Genomic DNA, 23,594 nt, shown 5'->3' with positions numbered 1-23,594 from the left:
GATTATAAATAACAGTACCTACCTATTATACTAAGCAGAGGTGCCTGGAGGCCAATGTACTCAATGAGATTTTAAAAATGTTTTGGATAAATATTGACTTTTTCCGTCATTATTTTTAGTTTTCCCGATTATTTTCAATAATAATATGATATTTCTTCTTTAGACAAACAGTACCAACTATGGATATTGCACTCTCAAAAACACTAAATAAAAAAAGCACACTTCATTGTATACCAATACATTCATTGCTTAGCTCAAGATCTAAAAATTTATCCAATATCCATACAAAAATAATGTAGGTAAACCCGTACAAATTATGTATCATTATTCATTATAAACAGCTGATACCTATACGTCCTACACAATAACTGGAAGTAACCAAGAAAGTGAAATTTATGATGAACCTCTATATGGTAATGCACTAATAGTATTTAGACGGAAAATCTAAATTTTTATAATGACCAGACAAACGTTTTACGAGTGTTAAAAAAATATAAGCTTACCAACGATCGTCGTAATCCGGTGATTACTTATTATAGACATTGATCGTTGGTTTATCGATAAATTACACCGAATACTTTTCTCAGCGCCGTATGAATATAATTAACTCTAGGTAGCGAGGAGTTTTAGGATCATTCTATACGAATGCAATGTAATAAAAATGGAGGGGGAATGGTGGAGTTAAGGTTTTCCTAACACATGCCCACGAAAGAGGAACTACCAATAATATAAACTAACCATATTATAAAACTGATCGTAAACGTGTCGTACTCGTATAACATAATTTAATATAATAACATCGCAAACACAGGATCTTTAATAAGTATATACTCACAACGTACCTATTCCAATTACCAAGCACACTTGTCTTGTTGGGTGAAACTAAAAATAGATACTGAAATTACGATAATAAGTGGTAAGTGCCTACTTAACAGTAAACTTTAAATAGCGCGAAATTGTTAAGTATCGCTGAAACCAGCGTCGTACGCTCGTATATACGTATACTGGCTTTAATAATAAACGGTTTGTGCAAAATGTATATGGTATGGTAAAATATTTAATTCATTCAACAGAAAGTATATGGTGCACACAAAAATCTAATTTGATGTATATTAAGCCCGATTTTAATATTATATCATGTGTTATTATAATATACATTATAGTAATTAATAAATACGATCTGCGGTGAACGAGTTGAAAAACAATTAATTATAAATACATAAAAATAATAATCAACTATATAATATAATAAGACTGAAATGCATACCTGATACCTGCGTGTTAACCGCTCGTCAGTGTTCGGCGAAATAACTGTTTACCGTTGGATAATGTTTAAAGTCTGTTGTAGTTTATTTGTGTACAGCGGCAACAAGAGTCAAAAGGCAGGTGACCAAAGTCCAGAGGCCGTAATGAAATTGACAAAAATAACAGTGTGTTAGTGTAGTGGCTGATAAATTAATTATATTAACAAATTAACATACTTAATATTCCATAATAATATAATATAACGGCTTGCGGTATTCGATCTTACGATTTTTGACTTTCATTTTGACGAGGCGTTTATATTGGTCACACTATATATTATGAATTTATGACAGTCGTGGCAATCCAAAATTTGACGACTGTTAGCCAGATTAATAGACTATTTACACCTTATGCTAACTCAAGCTCAGCTTTCGAAATTGTCCGTTTCTCTAGCCTAACATTGACATCAAGACTCCTTGACTTTCATAAAACACAATACTAGACCGTCTCCAAACCTAAGACGTTCAAAAAAAAACGTCATACCACCGAATCAGTGATACCAAAGTCGCGATCTCTAACGATCGTAACGTCAACTGACTATTACTAAACACTCAAAAGTCAAAACAGTTACCTATCAGTTTTACGCTTATCGACTTTCTTAAAAACACGAGTCTGGATCTTATCAACTATAGACGTTTTACTATAATAGACCGGCTCTCTTATCGATGCCACCGTGTCGGGATAGCTGGTGGCCGCTTTTCGGTTACTGGTTACCTTGATACGGTATAAAATATACAAACAATATTTGTATACTCAGTGAATTAATTGGAAAGTCAGTAGCTATACAAATAATACAGCTACTGGCTCACAAATCAGTTTACATTAACTGTAAGTATATAAATATAATATAATATGTACACTAAACCGGTTGCATCACTGCGCTTTGTCGACATGCGGCTATCAATAAATATTTTTGGTATAGAATGAGCTGGTCTACGAGTAAAAGGTTTAAAGCCATTCAGGGGTCGGCAATAGGCGGCCCGCGGGCCATATCCGGCCCGCGAAAGAAAAAAATATGGACCGCCAAAAATTTTCTTAATTTTCCTATATATCCTATGCATCACTCCCCCTACCCTTCATAACAAAAATTAAACTAATATTGAAATCGATTTCATGAGGCGCTGAGACAATAATAACGGTTAATCATTATCTGTGTTGTTGTTGAACGTGCCGCAGTCACGGCTGCGGGCCGAGTCGCTTGCATTCGCGTGTGTGTGTAAAATACAGTATTCAGATTTCAGAGGCGATCTATTTTTATGATTTATTAGGAAATTACGATAGCGTTCATCGTATAAAGCTGTTTATAATAATAGTCACGATAACAGAACACCATACATTGAACCTACTTCTTGAAACACTTAATAATATTATTTAGTTCAATTTAATCGTTGCGTTGCGTTTGTTGTTCGTAGTCCGTCGCGTCTGTAGTGTTATAACTTATTAATTTATAAATATTATTCGTGTGCAATCGAGTATGTTTTCCAAAAAACGTAAAGTTGACAATGAAAACAGAAAGTTCCTGGCTGAGTGGACCGAACAATATTTTTTTACACTTCCAGTAAGAGCTGGAGCCGTTCCAGTTTGTCTCATATGCAACAGTACAGTTGCTGTCGTTAAATGTGCTAATTTAAAGCGTCATTATGATACAATGCATAAAGATTTTGAAAAAAAATTTCCTCTTGACAGTGCAGCGCGTAAAGATAAGCTCCAAGCGTATCTCTTGTCTTATAAAAATAGTACGACTATGTTAGTAAAGAGTATGAGTGGGCAAGAAAAGTCAATAGAAGCAGCATTGCGTGTTTGCTGGACGTTAAATAAGCACCAAAAGCCATTTACAGACTCAGAAATTGTAAAAGAGTGTATGTTGGAAGTAGCCACTGCACTTTTTGAAGAGAAAAAGGACATAATTAATGCTATTCAAAATATTCCTCTATCAGCAAGAAGCAATACAAGAAGAACAGAACTATTGGCCGATGACAACAAAAATAATTTAATTCACATTTTACAGATGGCTCCTTGCTACGCTATTGCAATTGATGAGTCATGTGATATTGTTGATTCTGAGCAGATGTCAATTTTCGTGCGTTTTTTAGACGTTGAAAGTAAAGTGTTCAGAGACGAATTGTTAGCATTATTGCCATTGAAATACAAGACTCGTGGAGAAGATTTGTTTAAAACTTTTGACGACTTCATGACTAAATCAAATATTAGTTATGATAAAATTGTGTCTATTTCAACCGATGGCGCCCCAGCAATGATTGGTAAAGAAAAAGGATTTGTTAAGAGAATCAAGGATAAGAATGCTGAAATACTTTCATATCAATGTATAATTCATCAAACATCCCTGTGTGGCAAACTTAGTACAACGCTGAAGGAAGTAATGGACATAATGATCAAGTTGATTAATTTTTTGAGGTCCCGATCTGCTCTTCAGCACAGGCAGTTTAAAGATTTTTTATTTGAATGTGATTCAGTGTATTCGGATTTACTTCAACATAACAATATCCGTTGGTTAAGTAAAGGCAAAGTGATCGAACGTTTTTGGAGTATAAAAGAAGAAGTAATCACGTTCTTGATAAACTTGGATTCACAAGAATCAAAGCAGTATCATAAATTCTTAACAAACGAGAGCAATATGCTATCTGGCCTATCTGTGGCATTTTTAAAAGACATTCTTACATATTTAAATGTACTTAAGGGGACGCTACACCCGCATGTGTTGTCTCCGTCTTACAAACGTAGAACATAGCAAAAACATATTTTGCGCGGGAAAGAACCGAGAAAGCTACAGTCATAATTAAGAAACGAAATTTTCACCACATAAAAAGGAGAACGTTGGCTGTGCAATGTCGTTTTTATATTTTCGATATCGGAAGTACAAAAAAAGTTATTCAAGTTTGAAAAATACAAAAACAAATGTATTTTGAAACAATAATAACTTTTTTCATATAAGTGATATCGAAAAAATAAAAACGATATTGCACAGCCAAAGTTCTCCTTTTTATGTGGTGAAAATTTCGTTTCTTAATTATGACTGTAGCTTTCTCGGTTCTTTCCCGAGCAAAATATGTTTTTGCTATGTTCTACGTTTGTAAGACGGAGACAACACATGCGGGTGTAGCGTCCCCTTAATACTGAGTTACAAGGACATAATAAGTTAATTTGTGATCTGATATCAAGTGTATCTGCTTTCCGGCGAAAACTTGAAATCTTTGAAGAAGATATAAAAAATCAAGATTTTATTCATTTTCCAACAATCCTTGAATATAAAAAGAATTCCGACATAGACTGCAGTATGTTTTTAAGTTTTTTGTCGGACCTTCGTGAAGAATTTGGTAAGAGATTCAAAGACTTTGCAGAAATTGGAAAACTGTCTCAATTTTTAAAAAGTCCGTTTGAAGTTTCTCCGACTGGAGAATGGATTGACGTTGCTACAAAATTATTCAGACTTCCAAAATCTTCACTTCAAATGGAAATTATTGATTTGCAAGAAGATATCTCATTGCAAATGAATAAGACTTCGTCTACTGAAGATTTTTGGATAAAACATGTCTTGGATAAATACATGAACTGTAATACCCTTGCCATAAAATTAGCTACTATGTTTGGCTCCACTTATGTATGTGAAACTTCGTTTTCAAAAATGACGTTTTTAAAAAACCGATACCGTTCAAGATTAACAGATCACCACCTTGAAAACACTTTACGCATCAGTTGTTCTCCAAGAGTACCAGATTTTAAAAAATTAGCTCAAGAAAATAAATGTCATTTTTCTCATTAAACTTTGTTATTATTAGTATGAATGTATTATTACTTTATAAATAATTAAATATTAAATACTGTATCTTAAAATGTGTTTTTAATACAAAAATAAATACATTAATGATAAAATTATGTTTAAGATTTTTTTGGCCCTCGAAATTTTTATTTTTTAAATATCTGGCCCTCCATATAAATTAATTGCCGACCCCTGGTGTATGGTATCAACTACCGATCCCGTTCAATCACCGATTTCCACGACCTTGACAGATTTCTAGATGCTCAAAATCGACATTCAAACATTCCCGTCTTCGAAACGTTACCCTCAAAACGCCAAGCCTTATCACAAACCTTTTACCATATAATCTTGTCACCTTCTCAGACGACGTCGTCTCCACCATCGGTACCCACTCTTAGAGAGTTACACCAGCCTCCGAGTTTCACTTACAGCCAGTATAAATAAAATTTTAAATCACAATGCCCTTCCAATATTTTATTTCCAGACTAAAAATCACAAGCACGCTCGCTGTTCAAGATTAAAAATAACGTAGCTATACATGGATGTGCAGTAAGTAATATAATTAAGGGTCTCAATTCATATCAATTTTATCAAAAAAATGGTTATTAATTAATAATTTGTATTCATAAATATTTTTATAAGTCGTTTACATTTACTACTACAGTCGTATTCTTACCAAATATCCACGTTTTACATTAGAACAGTTGATTCCTTAATTTTTTAATGAATTATAAAAATAATTGTAATTATAGAATTTAAAAAAGACAATTCGTTAAAGTGTAAATGTACAGTCAGTATTAATATTTTATTTTCCTTTAGTTAAGTGAAATTGTTTGCTTGTGTATGTTGGTGTATGTTGAGTTTATTGTTATTTTGTAATACAGTTTGTATTGTATTATATTGTTATTATTGTTCTATAGTAATATTATTCACCACTAGACTAAACCACATTGATAACATTATCCTTATATGTATATGTTACACCGTTGAGCGAAATACAATATGGCACAGAGCTTTGGCGCTAGGTGTACCACACCGGTGTTTGTACAATTTTATAGAATTTAAAATATTATGAGTGAGTATAATAATACGTTTTATTCTTTTGGGACTCAATCCATGTAATAGTCTGCAATAGCCAACATAACAACTATAATAATCAAGTAATAACTAATAACAATAATATTAGTGAATACATATTAGCAAATAATTGTTGAATATAATTTAATAAGTAAACAGGTAGGTCATATTAAAAACAAATATCAATAAACTTTAAAATTAATAATAACTAAAAACAAAAATTAATTGTAATAAATCAATTTTTAATACTATATTATCATACCACATATTATTACTTAATCATATTTTTCTTGGGTTATATTTTCCTTTTACTGGATTTAACTTAAATTCCTTAATCGATTAAGCAAATAATTAATAAAATCTAGGTATAATATAATAAATCAGAGATGTATTAATACAAATTATGTTGGTTAAAATGTTTGTTCGACAAGTGTTTAATTTTGTATTGTACGTTATTGTGATTATTTTAGATGTACACAAGGATTACCCGCCAATCATGCCTACGCATTTAAAAAAAAAGTTTAATTTAAAACCAACGTTCGAAATATTTTAATTGGGTTTCATTAAAAACAAGAGTATTTTATTATTCATGGTTAATTTCGCTGAATACAATTAAATATACCTAACAATTGTTTAAACGTGGGAACTTTGGATTGACCCACTTAGTATTTTTGTTTGTTTTTGAAATTTTATTATTTTTAAGACACCTATACCTCTTATTAACGTCTACTACCTACTGAATATACGATGGTGAAATTAGAATTTGACAATCATGATCATTTTTAAAGTGACAATGAAAAAAAAGTCAAATTTCTCTTTCACTCGACGTTAGTAAATAGCTACTTATTTATTTATTTTTTTTTTAATACATCATTAGGAAGTATTCTGTCCCCAAAAATCGCTAGCGTAAATGCGGCTGTGTTGATAATAATAATAATTATAATAATAAATCGGTGAAATTAAAATATCAAGGCGTTTGTACAATGGAGTAAGAACTACAACACCTGTATAATATTGGTACGCGTCTAATTTCACCATTGTATTCGGTGCCTTGAAATACGTGTTTTAAGGAAAGTTGAGTGTTGATATAGGTACCTTAGTACCTACACCATATATTAAATCTATAATACGTATAATGTACATAAATATAATACAAAATACCTACCTTTATTACCCCGCAATAGTTTAACTATTTACACATTCGGGAAATCGTTTATTTCTCTTAAAACCAAGCAATTGCTATTAAACGCAATGCATGTGAGGTACCCAACACCGCCGCCACTCGTTGACCCAAATCGTCTAGAAACCCAGTGGGATGTCTGACAGTGTTAGCTTTGCATATTATACTATATCATTCAACGTTCTGCGGTCCGATGATAACATCGGTAGGTATATAAAAAAACCGCTTGTCCGCGGCAAGAACGTTAAGACTCGGAATAACCATAATAATATTATATATTATTATATTATGGTTAATGAGCCGAGTGTATGTAGACTTTGTCCCGCGCCAGAGTGTGAATATCGAATTACCCGTCGTAAAAAAATCATCGCATACCGTGGTTAATGAATTACCATATTTTTTTCTCGTATAATTAAACTTTAAAAAATTATTATTACTGCCAAAACGAAACTTATATACCCCGGGAATGATTTGTTACCGGATCCGCGTTTTTATTCCTCACCGCGCAGACATATCTATGCGACGACGATGCAACAACTATCCTACCTGCTATTTACTCATAATATATTATATTATTATTATGCACTGCGCCGTTCGCTGGACCGTTTCGTACATCGCCGAGGACGGTTTTCGTTATCTATTTCCAACCGTACCGGTTAAACGCATTTTTATATTATTTTTTTTATCGCGATGTAAGTATACCAGCGCTTAACCTTAAAACGTATAGTGAACCCCGAAACACACAATTTTGTGACCCAGTGTCGTGTTTTTATATCGACCGTCATCTCCTACAGCAGCTATGTATAGAGTTGTTAAACTGCAATTTGAAATAAAAATAATTATAATAATAATCGGTGTTCCACATATTAATATTATAATGCTTAATATTACTATCGTTCATTAAATAGGCGTGTAAGTACGTTGCATATTAGACTAACTAGTTATTAAACTTGCGTGAGTGTGTATTATAAATTACTAGCTGTATATTACCTGAATCAGCAGAGTCAAAATTATTCTATCAATCTACTGTTTTCCGTTTTACTTCAGTTGAAATACATATATCATATAATACCCTCAAAAACCCAGTCAAAATATGTTCATCTGTTTTGAAGCTTTTTATCCCGGATAAACAGACTGCCAGACACCCATATACGACGTATCTGCAGTGCGTGTTTCATGCAATAATACATTTGTAGTCGTGTGCGTTTAAAATTTGAATGATTTATGTTTGTGTTAACTGATAAAAAAGATAAGTGGGGGAAAAATTATAAAACAAGATTCGTAAATAATTGCAAAATATTAAATTCCAAAGCTGTGTGATGAATGATGTTTTTTTCTTATGCTAAGTTAAGTATTAGTAGAATGTAGGTATACGTACAAATTTTTAGGTTTGCCTACCCTAAGACAAGACTACATGAGACATGATATCATATAACAATTGACCGAAAGACAAGTACAAGGTTATTTAAAATAAATCCCGGCCTTCTGTAGAAATATTATCTTCATAGGATTTAATGATTTATTAATCGTCATCACGAATTATAGCTGTTTTATTTTCTATAACCACCCACACAGCACATATATTATGTTATAATTTTCAATATGTTTTAAAAATATTTTTTTTAAATAATTTACATTAAACATCCTATGAATTTTATTAAATGATCAAAATATATTTAGCCAATAACAAACAATTTTTTTTTTTGCCACATTCACAATAATTATAGCGTATTTTAAATAATACATCTTGGTATAGGTATCTTCTAATTTTGTTAAATCTATTTTATAGAACATTTTATATAAGAATATATAAGAACAATTGTTGTGATTTCATTATTTGTATTTCTTAGTTTACTATTTTTAGTTGCTTACATAAATTGTTTTCATAAATAAATGGGTAAGTACCCATTTCAATAATATTTGATGGACGTTTCACCCACATCTGCATGTCGTATTGTCTACCATCTTAACACAAGAACATACCCACAAAATTTAAGTTAAGCAGTTCGTTTAGCTTTGTTAGAATTTATGTCAGAGTGAATTAACCTATAATAAAACCTAAAGGTAACAAAGCTATTTTTCGATAATTAAATTTTGAAAGGAATTATGAGCATTTTTAAATTTTAATATTTCACACAATTTTATAACTCGCTCAATCAAGTTATACATAAGTTATAATTTAGTTATACCTAACCTATCCATATGCAATTCATTTAAAAATAAAAACAATAAAAACCGTATAAATTAAATTTGTAATACTTGCAGGTTATTTAAAACATATAAATAAATGAATATTAATTTATTAAAATAAGATACATTTTTTGGGTCATTGGAGGAGAGATAAAAATAAAGTACAACAGCGTTATGATAAGAATGTATAGCCCAAGATATAGTAGTCACAAAATCCTAAATACGTCAACTGCACAACTCGTAAATATTACGTAAATACATATTTCAATATTTCACTGACATTTATTGTACCAAATATTCAATAAAAAAAAACTTTATTATTTCTGTAAATATTGAATAATGTTTAAGCTGATTATTAAAATATAAAACTCATTATTGTGATTTATGCGGTAGAGATGGAATAATTTCGTATTAATAATATATTTTCAACAATAACAAATACATTATGTAGGTAAAGGTATAGGCAATAAATAGGACGCGTGCGTATAGTTTACGGTACAATTGATGGATTTGAACGACAACAAATTGCGTAAAACAAATATAATAGTACGTACTTGACCCAAATAAAATTCAAATACTAATCATAACGATACGAAACCGTACCTTAAATCATCATAAAGTCAACGTGATTCACTAAAGCGGGGTGAGCAAATTAAGAAATACATCAAGTCGTAAATGCTTAATAAATTAAATACACATTTGCGATGTAAGTTACTACAGTTAAACACGCGTTTCCTTCACCCAGAATTTATTATTGTTTTATATATTTTATTTTTCTTTCGCGATAGTTGTGGATTTTAAGTAGGTATACGCTCCGATGCCGTGTTGGTATACCAATGGTTTTGATTTAATGGGCACACTGGGTACTAAGCTACAACTTTTTTTATAGTTTTAATTAGGTTAGTTACCAACGACATTTTAACAAGTACTCTCAATGAACCATAATGTACTATGTTTTATCTGGTCACGGTTTTGGAATATTATTTCTGATGTATGACTATACGAGTGTTAATATAATATATTATAATATTTAAATAAAATATAATATTTCTCGATATCTGTGAGTGGATTTACTTGTGATGTACCTATATAAATTAACTACAAATTTAGGTTTACTAAAAATCATAACTAAACACATTTTTTTCAGGCTAAATTTTATTCACATAATATATTATATAATACGCATTGTATATTAACTTAACTGCTAACACATTTTAAGATAATATATATAATATGCATACATAATAATATGTTTATCATACCTATAGAGCGTGCAATAAGCATATTATATATTGTATTATTATGTATTTTAGATCTATATAAACAAAGTAAATAGTGTTGTCAAGGACGTTATATATAACTACAATGTCTTACACTCAAATACGTAACAGAAAAGGGTGTCCTCAGTCCTCACCATTGTGTTTATTATTATGCTTTTAACCCCCAAGGTATTTTAATTTTTAAATAATATACTTTTGAATATACCAACTGTATTTAGCAATAAGGCATTGCACAATATTTTAATATGCAGAAAATTTGTTCTACAAAAATAACGATAATATTTATAATTTATAATATTTATCGCACCTTGGTTGTTTATGGTCGATTCCACAATCGATATCGTTTATTGTAACAGTGTTTTTTATATTGGACTACCTGTTGATTTATGGGATGTTAATGTTAATGTTATAACTTATAATCAATAACATAAACATAATAATTGTAAAACAAAAACATTTCAGTTTTACCTGCTGCACTTGGTACGCTGAAATATAGCTTATAGCCAATATATAATATAGCGTTTATAGTTAGTTATATACTAATGTGGACGTATTTATTATTTATTTATTATAGGTTTAAATGAAAATAATTGTACACGATTTTGTTATATTATTTCATTGTTGTTGTACTAGGTATGATTTGCTATATTTTAATAATTAATAAACATTATATTGTGTATCCAGCGGGCACAGACTACAATTATTGGAGATTGCAATGTTTGTAAATTATTACAAATGTAGGTACAATGGTTTAAAATTTTCGATATTAATGGGTAGAATTTGGTACCTATTTTAGTGCTATAAGTTGTTACATAATTAGATAGAATCATAGGTTATTATAATAAGTATACTTATTAATATTATAGATGATGTATTCATTCAAAAGTTATATACTAAATAAATTAATAAAATATAAAAATAATATACATTTTTAAATAGTTGAATTTACATAATATTATAGTACGAAATTAGATATGAATATTTTATACAAGTTAGTTTAGTATACAGTTAATTACAAAGTATCAAGTTGTACAATTAGCTAAGTGAACGATTTGTTAAATTATATGCACTACGTCACACCAACTTACAAATATTTAATGAACTGTGTTGTACAGATCCCTTATTTCTGGAGTCTTTTTTTGAAAATTATAAGATTATTCATTTCATATATTATTGTTAATAATATTTTTATTTTTTCACTGTACTTAAATTACTATTACTTTGCCAAAAGAGCTCATGCCCGTATATTCCATAAGTAAATAAATAAATAAAGTTATTGGAAAGATACTTAAATGCATTTTTGGTAAAACCTTTTACATGCCTAGTAGGTAGGTATTAATTTTGAAATCATATAATGACACTAATTACATAATATGCTCAGTTTTCACATTTGTATTTATTTTTATAGATATAACATACACGGCTAATTAGGTATAAAAACTTGATTTTTAACAATCTAATAATTATAAATAGGTAACGGATTTCAAAGCAAATTGCATTTTATTCCGAATGTCCGAAAACATTGCTTTCCAATCACTAAGTTCATTTCGTACATCAAGGAATTAAAAACTGTAACTTTTATTTCGCATTTTTAAGAATTTTTTGACATTTTTAGTGCTTTTTTATGTTTTTAAGTCATTTTTATACATATTTGTTACTTGGAATTATAAAAGTTTCAAAATTTTACATTAAATGTACAATGTACATTGTCCGATAATAGTTTGGAATTAAACTTAGCGTTTATAAAAGGAAACTATTGTAATTTACCGAAATATATAACTACTTTAGAAACATCTAAATTATTGTTGGCTGATGCAATCGGTATTATTGAAAAAGTAAGAAATTAAATCGGAATAGGTAAGAATAAAATGTAATAAGTTGTAATAATAATGTTAATATATTATACATATTATGCATACAGAAATATGTTCAAAATCGCGTTTTTTAAAAGTTTTAGGGTACTTTTTAGATAATAAAGCCGGCATTGAGTCGTATTTTTTTTAGAACATTTTTCTTATTTTTTATGACATTAACATCCGTTTCCTAATTATAAATGAGCACATTCGGCGCAATAGAAAAAAATCAAAATGTTAAATATGCTTAATATAATATGAATATTTATTATTTAATATCACAACATAAAATGTTTTAAAAACAGTACAATGTGATAAATCCTACTCAGAGGAAGTACAAAGTTTAAATAGAATTTAAAAGTCCACTTTACGTCGTGCTGAATTCTGAAAGGACTTGTGTATTTTACATATTATGAATTATTTCTCAACAAACAACGTACTATAATAATAGTAACTTAATCTTCTATGAAATATCTATACAAGCTAAATACGGAGGAGTTCTCTTGACAGGCATACAATTATTTGATCTAAAATTGTAATCTTCAAAATTAATCTATGCTAAAATATATGTACATGTCACTCCCACATTTATCCGTTTTTTATAAATCGCAGAAATTCTAACATATTATATTAAGAACGACGGTGCATAAATTTAAAACAACAACGAATTAAATGTCTAATTATAAAATAATAGTAATTATTATTATATATAATTATCTCTCTACGACATCTCCTTTTCGTTATTTATTTCTGACTGTAAGCGCACAACTGCAGACCATTAACTGCGGTTTTTAAACGGTACCTATACCTATTTTTCTTTTTAAACACAATTTACTTTTCAAAGGAGTAACGAATCACACTCATAAATGATATATCAATTCAATACGAAATAATATTATATAAAACACCATTCACCAGTAACATGGTTTGAACACTGTCAAAACTTAAAACAATATAAGTTACTGCATAATATTTCTTATTAATGGTTTTAATATCATATGTATAATATTATGTAGCCATGTAGGTATATCGTTAAACATGTTTCATACGGATTTACATACTTTAAGTGTACACCTATCGCATATTTGCATGGCATGGACCTTAATCGTAATCAGCGTTAGATCCATTTTGCCTTAAATTTAAGTAAAATGTATATTTAACCTCAGCTGCAGTTCGGGCTTGTTCCAGAAAGTTCAAGGACTTCTAAATCGACTAAACGGTTTTTTAACGAATTTCGGAGATAATGAAAAACGCCCAATAATATTCACCTCCGATCCTATACTTATATTATATAATAGGTACATAGTACATGCTACCTACCAATATTATATTGATTAGAATTTGGTATAGTTCAATATAACCACAGAAATTCCTATAGGCTACCTGAAGGTGATTTTATTTCCTGCATTCTCAACCACAACAAAGAACGTTCGGATACACGCGTGAAGAAATTATCTCAAAACAACGCGCTAATTGAAGTTCAATTCCCGAAATGCCGTGGGTTATATTATAATATTATACCTACAGTAACAGTGATATCATACATTACTGGGCGGCGGATTGATATTATTCGGTGGGACGGACAACACAATATTACAATATATGTATAACGTATATATCAATCAAAACCGTAATAAATTACACAACGCACGCGCTGAACCCACAACTAGTCTTATTGTATATATTATTGTTACTATTATACATCATTTATTGTAATATACTCACTGAAACAGATTTTTTGAAAATTAGAACTATCCAAATAATTTCTGACATACGAATACATGACGTGATGTACCTACTTATGACGTACCATGTGTATACGCTTCAGACGAATTTGGGGCCGACATAAAAACGGGCGAATATTATCTACGTCGATCGATTCTGAATCGTTGCGTGACTATTGTCCAAATAACTCAACGGCGGCCTTGGTACCATGAGCGATTGCCCGACAATTATTATTATCATAATCCATAACGTACACCCGGGAACATTATACGCCTAGCTAGGTCCCAGGTATGGGTACAGCTGCACTTGCAGGTCGGCCGCTGCTGCGATCGACTGAAACGGATAAATTGCAACATGTATTACGAATTTATTATTTACTTGTTGTCCCGATTATGAGATCAAGCGAGACTATAATACTATAATATAAGTGTGATATGTCGGCGGAGCATATATGATATACCTATGCAAAATTCATTATAATATTGGGCACATTTACCTAATATACAAATCAATAATGCATTCATATAGGTATATTATAACGAAGCGCGCTTAAAAAAGAATTGAAATTGTATTTATTATATGAATGGGATTTTTACTAGAGTCATAAATTATCAACGATAATTTATCGCAATAAAAATGTGACCCACCGGGTGTACATGCTGCAATATACCAGGCAGCCATGTTCCTATATAATTTCAACGTAAGTATACCAATATAAAAAATATATGTAATATGTAAGTATTCTGGTGTATTCGTTGTTTAACCGACATATTATTATCATGATAAATAGCCATGCCTTGTAATAGGTAAGTACTGCGTTTAGCATTTTACAGACGAAACTCGAAGGATTGAAAATGTATCCTCGTATTATGACATTATGTAAACAAAATACCATGCCCTGTATATTATAGAAAATTGTAGATTTAAACAGAAAAATTATCGTGTAATGATAAAATATTACTCCAAGTCTCAAAACGAAACTTATGTTCGGGATAATAACTCTGTTGTTTCTATTGATGTTTTATTATATAGACGGTTATAAGTTATGACCCGCACCGCATAAGATAACCGTAGCCCGCCGTATAGGCCGTGAGAAAAACATAACATAACATAAAAAATATGTATCATTCTTAGGTATGTTCAATCGCCATCGGAATAAAACAAATATAAAATATTATATAATATTACTGTGCGTATAATGTATGTACATACATAATTGATACATCAAACACTTCACACACAGTATATGTCGATAAATGAATAAATCAGTATGTACCTGTTGAAAAATATTAATTTAATATTCGTAATTCGTATTATTATATTTTATCACGTATAGGTATTAAAAATTACAATAATATTGTAATTATAATACATTTTACATATCTGTGTGTAGCCGAGTAAATTTTACATTAATTTAATTCTATACTTCTATCTATTAAGACATAAAATATTATTCAAACGGTAATAAGGCAATTAATATTCTAAAGTCTACTTTTTAGTTTTTACAGTTAAGATCTTACAAAAATTAACAAAATAATAAATTTATACAATAGGATCCACGTTGTAATGCAAATATTTAGAACTCAAAATTGTATTAATATATGCAGTAGACACTGACACATCACAATATTTATAATTTTATAACAAGCTGATAAGGTGTCACTGTACAGAATATATAAATAGGGGAATACGGTCACAAAAAAATAATAAACCAACAGAATATTTTTGACATCTTAATATGGTTCAGTAGGTGTGTTATCGTCCTGGCTTGTAAAAATTGTACACTCCATCGCTCCCAATGAATAATATTTTCTAACTGCTGCAGGAAATCGTACAATAATATTTATGATTTAAGTTATCATCATGGTCAATTACAACTATGTTTAAGTACAACATTGTGGACCCTATTTCTGGAGCTCTCGCCCAAAACGTTGATAAATTGTGGGGTGTTTCAAAATGGGGAGGACAAATTTCGCTGAGGTACTGCTCGAAAATACCTTGAGTTCTATTTGGCAGAGTTTATGGGGTAGCCAAGACTTGGAAATCCTCTAACCGTATAACTTTTGAACAAATTTTATCGGATATTTCAGAAATTTAGCCTCCGCCGTGATACCACATCAATATTTATTTACAGTCATCCTAAATAAAACAATACAATTTTTAATTCCTAAATCCTGATCATTGTATTTTTTTTTTTTTATAGTTTTTATTGATTTAATATTTTTGTAATTTTTAATATTCAATATTTGCCTGTAACTAATGTACACCAAAAGTCCAAAACCAAGACACACTTATATATGTGTATAATTTTTTTTATTTCTTCACGGGTGAAGTCGGGTTACACAGCTAAAAATTGATGTTGATTCATTCGAAGTTAATACACTCAAAAACTACTGAACCGTTTTCATCAAAAGTTGAATCAATAGATTCCTTGAGACTTTGAGGGTGTTTATATTATATATCTTATATTTTAAACTCCTATAGGTATCTAATCGAATACCCTTAAAGGCGGCTGGTTAAGGCAGCTCATACTTAATTTTTTTTCAGATTATGAAAAACCACGTTTTTTTTGTTTATCTGAATTAGAAGAAATATGGTATATACATGCTTACTTAACTTATTTATTAAAAATACAAATCTTTGACTCAGACAAGAACTCAGACGGGACTGCAGCTACTATTATATAAATTATAAATATACAGGTACCGTGTACATAAATATAGGTATATCATAATACCTATTGTACCATATACGGTTTCTTTGTTAGTTAAATAAAAATACATTAAATAACACATATCATTATTATAGACGTGTACAAGATTCAACACATTTTTATAACGTTAAACGTCGAGAGTTCAAAAAACAAAAAAATGGCCACGTAATATTATAATTAATATTCTGATGTCGGTGAAATATGTTAATTTAACATTATAAACGTATACCCACTATATTATATTATTATTGTATAACGTATTTGCACGTGTGAGAACTTACTTGTTAGCAGTTAGTAATTAGTTACGTTAGTTAAACAATAAGCGGTGCATCGGTATACATAGGTATTGCAGGTATGCGTTTTTTTTTTATTTTACACGGTTAATATTTTTATTTTTTTACTTCCAGTTATATGGTTGATACACGACCTTAGAGTTTAGACCAAACATGTTATAACTTTCCGTTAGGAATGTTGAATAGTTTTGCATCACGGTAAAGTCACTTGATTTATGACTATAATATAGTCTCTTCTCCGGAATGAACTTAATTAGATGATCTATAAATAAACATTTATAACGTATTATATATGATATAAAATAATAAATATACAATACATATCATGTACCAACCATATTCATAAATAATAATATACATCGACCATATCATATATATGACACTATGACGATTATATACCAATTACCAGATGTTACTAGACAAAATTATTACGTTGTTACCTGGTATAATTAGGTATAACGACCATGTTGTTCACCATTGAGTTTTGAAGTACGGGTAGATTTTAGACCGTAGACTGCAGAGTAAAATATTTTGAGCTATATGTAATATTATGAGACATAAATGTTCAACAAATGGATGTAAAAACGTACCTATATAATACACGCACACTTAATATTATGTGTTTGTGATTTTTTTTTATACGTATTCATTGATTTTAATTACAACAATAGTTATATTATATTATATTATATTATACTATTATACACATAATTAATGTCTAAAAGACTGTACATTTACACGATACCTAAAAAGAGCAGTTAAATCTGTGTGTTCTATTTTCTACATTTTTTTGTACAACATGCAACCGATAAACTTGTGGACATTTTTTTTGTTTTGATTTGATAATGATTTTGAATTTTGAATTTTTGATACGTAATAACTGTTATGAATACAGTTCTGAAATATTCGTCATCGGTCGAAACATCAGACTTAACCAAACCATTATACACTATGATATTATATTATGTACATTGTAGGTACACTCAAATACACAATAATAGTCATTTATCATGGAATCGACAACCATGCCACTATAATGATAATCAATTTAAATTTTGATATAGTATCTAAATTATGACAAACTAAATTACTACCTATACTTATCTATTTACAAAATATTATTTTGATTAGATAATTTTTCAGCTCTTGCTCCTCCTTAAAAATACGTTTATCCTTGTCGTTTCATTGCGGTCAAATGTTCGTACATAATTTTTAATCACGAAAACCATAATTCGCTATTCTTGCATATTATAATATGCCATCAAAATATTTATGAGTTTTCGATACAAAATTGTATTTCTTCGTTTTCAACATAAACGCTCAAAGTAATTTATTAAACTTAAAAAAAAATTGTACATTATTATTATCTTATGGGTAATAGGTAATATGTATGATATTATAATGGTAAACCATTTGTCCAATATTATATAGACGTGAACACAGACGTCGTAATTTCCTGTTTATTACCAAACGGCCATCACGATACAAAGATCGTCTATTGTATAATTTCGCAATTTCTGAACGATAGTCATCAACATTAATGTCCACCCATTTATAATTTACATCCAAGACTATCGGACAGTGCATAATACATTAATACATGTGTACATTATACAATATTATAAAACATATAAACCCATTTGAAATATGACGTGGACAAATACAGTTCAAACTATAGTAATTGTTGAAATTGAATCTTATTTCAAAGTGTTTTCAGTGTAACAATCAAAGTATGAAAATATATGATACGTAAATAAAAATTAACGCGCGGGTTCGTTTCTTTTAAATATTTTTCAAGTAGGTAGTATGCCGTAAAATAGGTGCAAGGAATTCTATAAGTACCTGCACGAAGCATAATAAAAATATTTTTACTTCTATTTGAATATAATAATAATAATGAATATCCATCTTGATGGATGAAAACGTTAAACTACCTACGGTTTATTTTTACATTTTAAATTTCACGCGTTTTTTGTTTGTATTATATAAAACATCTTTTATTACTGCGTCGGTTGATGAAAATATAGGTAGTGTAAACTTTAATAATTATTAAATTACCTCAGAAGGTTTCATATAAAAATTATTTTTACTATTTCGTCAGACCTAAAACTATTATTCTTATGGCTGGTTAAACAAAATATAAATGGATTACTGTATAGAGTATAGACCATAAAGCGAAGTACTCTAGTAAGTACATTCTAAGACACTAAGTACTAAGTAGGTAGGTACCTAATTATGTAATAATTAAATACAAAACCCATACATTCACCATCGATATATAAAATAGTTTAATCCTGTTTTAATCCTTGAAAATAACCTCATTGTAGTAACTATATAATTATCATTATAAAAGGTAAAAAAATATTTAATTTTACATTTTTAAAGAATTTATTTTTCAAAAAATGCAGATGTTGTTTTTTTAAATATTATTCTTTATAAATTTCATAGTAAGTATTTTTCTCTGAAACCCTTTTAGACGTTTTAGTGATCTATTTGTTTTGAGTGGATATGTTTAATAATATGTTTTATCGGTATAACGTCCTGAGTTGTGTTTATAAAAGTATAAGACAATATTAAAACAAAAACATAAAATGCCTTCAAAAGTTCAAATATAACAAAAAGCGTCAAACTATTTTGAAAATTATACAACGTATAAAAAATGCTTACATAAATAATATCAACAACAAATATACATTTTAAATATTTACGGTTATTTGTTTTGGAATTATAACAATATAAGTAAATTTAATTTGTGAAAAACTGGTTTTTTCCTGATTTTTCAAAATTTCCGTTTTTCCTTACACATTTTTTTTTCTCAATTATTAAGAAAACTATTGCGAATTTTTTTACTTTTGATCCCACAATGTAGGTAGCAACTAGCAACTAGGTACCTTCACATTCCTACCAGAAAAATTATTGAGATTAAAAACAGATGCATTTTTTCTACTACAGTTAACTAATAAAAACCTGATACTAAAGACTAATAAAAGGTATGTTTTGGATCAGAGGTTCTCAAACTATGGTACGCGTACCACCATTGGTGCGCAGAAGACTACATGTCGGCACCTATGCGAAAGGCCACAAAGTGATGGAACGGAGAGTAAATAAATGAATATTTTAAATTGTATTTGAACATGATCACATGGAAATGGACACAAGTGGTACACGACAGATTAATAACACACATGAGTGGTAAGCGAAAAAAGAGTTTGAGAACCGCTGTTTTAGATATTTTTCTACTATAAAAACTAGTATAGTCAGTTGGGCCTTTTATCTTGTTGAAGAATGATTAAAAAAATATTATAATATATCTACACACGATACACCTAGATAATCAATATAATGGCAGATATTTTCAGTTTTTCTCCATTGATCCCACCCACCATAGAAAACTTATATAAGCCAATGCGCGTCTGCATAGATCGATTACACTATCAATCATTATCGAATCTATTATTCTATCATCAAGGTCCAGGTATTTTTTCTTTGTAATAGGGCCCCCTTATTTGTATATATAATATACTAATATGTACCTACCACCTGGATCTAAAAATCGTAAATCAGGCCCTGTAGAGTCATATATTTATATAGATATATTATATACCTATATGTATTAAACTTAACTACTTTATGGCCGTTCAGACTTTTTATCCGCGTCCCACGAGTATATATAACCAGAATAACAATATATCATTGTTGTAGAGAAATAGTGAATATAAAATAAATTAATTATGGGTACCTACATATTTCTCGTGCAGTAAGCCGGTACCTAATGCAGTAGGTAATGCAGTATTTATGTTATTATTGAATTGCAATAGCAGGCAGGTTCCATCCGTATACTGCAATAGTGCAATGTATAACGCGTTTGATGCGATTTATGTATCGTTGCATTGAGTATTTGCAATTTAAAGTTCAACCACACGACGATAATAATCGCTGCCCACGTATTTTTCATGGTACCAACTGTCGAGTTTACCAAAACATATTAATCAATATTAATTATTGCCTATGCAAATTAATATCTAATAATGTACAATATATTCGATGGTAAATGATGATGGTGACGATGATTTTAACTTTTAAGTACCTACTATATTATTTACTATTTTACTCCATAGTTCTTATAGGTACTTGTCGTTATGCATTGATTTGTATTACTTTAATGATTGATACTCTTTAATAGGTTTTAATTCATTGAGCATGTATCCACAGTCATGAATTTAGGGTTTTTTTTTAGGATAGTATAAAAAATTCAATTTTTTAGTGGCCTCTATGGATCTATACTTAATGCTAAAATTAGGCATTACCTATAGCATACGTAATATATTATACAATTATAGTAACACTGTATATTTTTTAAATTTATAATATGAAATCTAATTTTATTTTGTAAGCAAGTACTTATTCAATAGCTTCATCTGTATTCTATAGATAGTTGATGGTTCTGTGTGGTGCCACGATAACAAGGCCAACCCTTAAGCTACGGAATGAGAACGAGGTTTTTATCATTATTTACAATAATCAATTTATGTTACCAATAGAATTGATTTAGTCGTAAATTGTAATCATTAGATAATAGGTAAAGGTGTATTATGAAGTATAGGTACCTATGAAAAATTTCATAATTTCACTATTTCGTCATCAGATGTTCGCTGCTTAATATATTTTCAATCATTCGATCGACCATCGTATAACCGCAAATCGAATAAACTTGTTGATAAATATTTAAAAATGTATTTTATTATGTTGTATTAAGTATATGGTTCCTACCTACAATAGTTACAAAAAAAAAGACAAGGGAGTCCATCCCCATATCACACCCATATAATACAGCATTTTGCCTTAGGTACTCGATAATATTAATATTATAACGTACCTATAGCCTATAGTCTATACCTTACAACTGACAAGTGATTTAATAATAACTAATTAAAAATAAGAATATTGTCAGCATATTCGAACTGTTCTTTCGTTAGATGTTTGTTTCATTATTGAATCTCTAGTTCAATTAAGATTATCCAATATTGAATAAATTAAGGGTCAATATCGCTGACTACCTACTAAATAAAAAGATTGTTATTCTCCATCCACATATCATTTTGTGTGGGCTAACATGCATAAATACAATAAGCGAAGGTATAGTACCTACCTATAACCTATATCATAATATTTATGATTTCTAAGAAATAAAAAATATATACTGGATATTATAATTTATAATCATTGTCATAACTAATAATTAATAACTGTAATTACTTATTCGATTTGTTATTGTCAAATATAATAATTTATTCAATGTTACATATTGCACTCATATTGTAACTATTATGCAAATGTTGTAAAGGTAGCAATTATATATACATGTGCATATATTATACTTTTATTGTAAAAAAAAATAATTCCTAGGTAGAAGACTGTTGACATCTGACATTATATTAAGTAAATTATATTTGAATTAAAACTATCTATAGGCTATATATACCTAAGGTTAGGTATGGCTGTTTGGATTCAGTTGAATGTCCCTTAACACATATAGACTATAGTGTATAATATAGATATATGGCATACGCCAATACAAGGTACTTACAAGGGCGGATCCAGAATCTCTGTAAGGAAAGGACAATTAAGTTGAAAACATTTTTATGACGCTGATTTTAAATAATTAATGAAAAACTTTATAATATTTTTTGTAAACCCTAGGGGTACTTGCCCACAGTTCCCCTCTGGATCTACCCTTGGATCTATTTAATACTTGTTTTCAATGAAATGACTATTTATTTATTATTTGAGTAATACACAAACATAAATTTAAAATTTTCTAATTTATGTAAAATGTACGTTGTATTGTCAAAACACAATCAAATTTCTATTTCTGTGTGAACCAAACTTTAGATTTCCAAGAAATATATTCAGAAATAACATTTCAAACAATTACTATGGTACCAACACTTAGGTATGACTGTTTTATAAAGTAGGTAGGTTTTCCATGCAATTTTTTTTATACATTAAATTGTATTATAAAAGTACCTATTACATTTGTCAGCATTATATTTTCTATTAGTGTTAACCTCTATTTAATCCTAAAATTAGTTATTTAAAAAGAAAATAATTTGTATGAATATTATGTAATATAATAATTAAAGCTATAATTTTTGTACATTTTAGTAATAGGTATAAAATTGTGTTTACATGATTGGTTG

At 29.3% G+C, this 23,594-nt stretch overlaps 1 protein-coding gene across 1 annotated transcript; it reads left to right on the top strand.

The window, feature by feature from the left end:
• Positions 1-2,779: 2,779 nt before the first annotated feature.
• LOC111027520 (general transcription factor II-I repeat domain-containing protein 2A-like) lies at positions 2,780-5,962 on the top strand. The gene is made up of 3 exons (XM_022305920.1): positions 2,780-3,909; positions 4,486-4,924; positions 5,903-5,962. Exons 1-3 carry the CDS (start codon positions 2,780-2,782, stop codon positions 5,960-5,962), a joined length of 1,629 nt encoding a protein of 542 aa, XP_022161612.1.
• The last annotated feature ends 17,632 nt before the right edge of the window (positions 5,963-23,594 follow it).

The sequence above is a fragment of the Myzus persicae genome, unplaced genomic scaffold (genome assembly GCF_001856785.1).
Source record: "Myzus persicae strain clone G006 unplaced genomic scaffold, MPER_G0061.0, whole genome shotgun sequence".
Classification (NCBI taxonomy): Eukaryota; Metazoa; Arthropoda; class Insecta; order Hemiptera; family Aphididae; genus Myzus; species Myzus persicae.
This window is presented reverse-complemented; position numbering and strand designations above follow the sequence as displayed.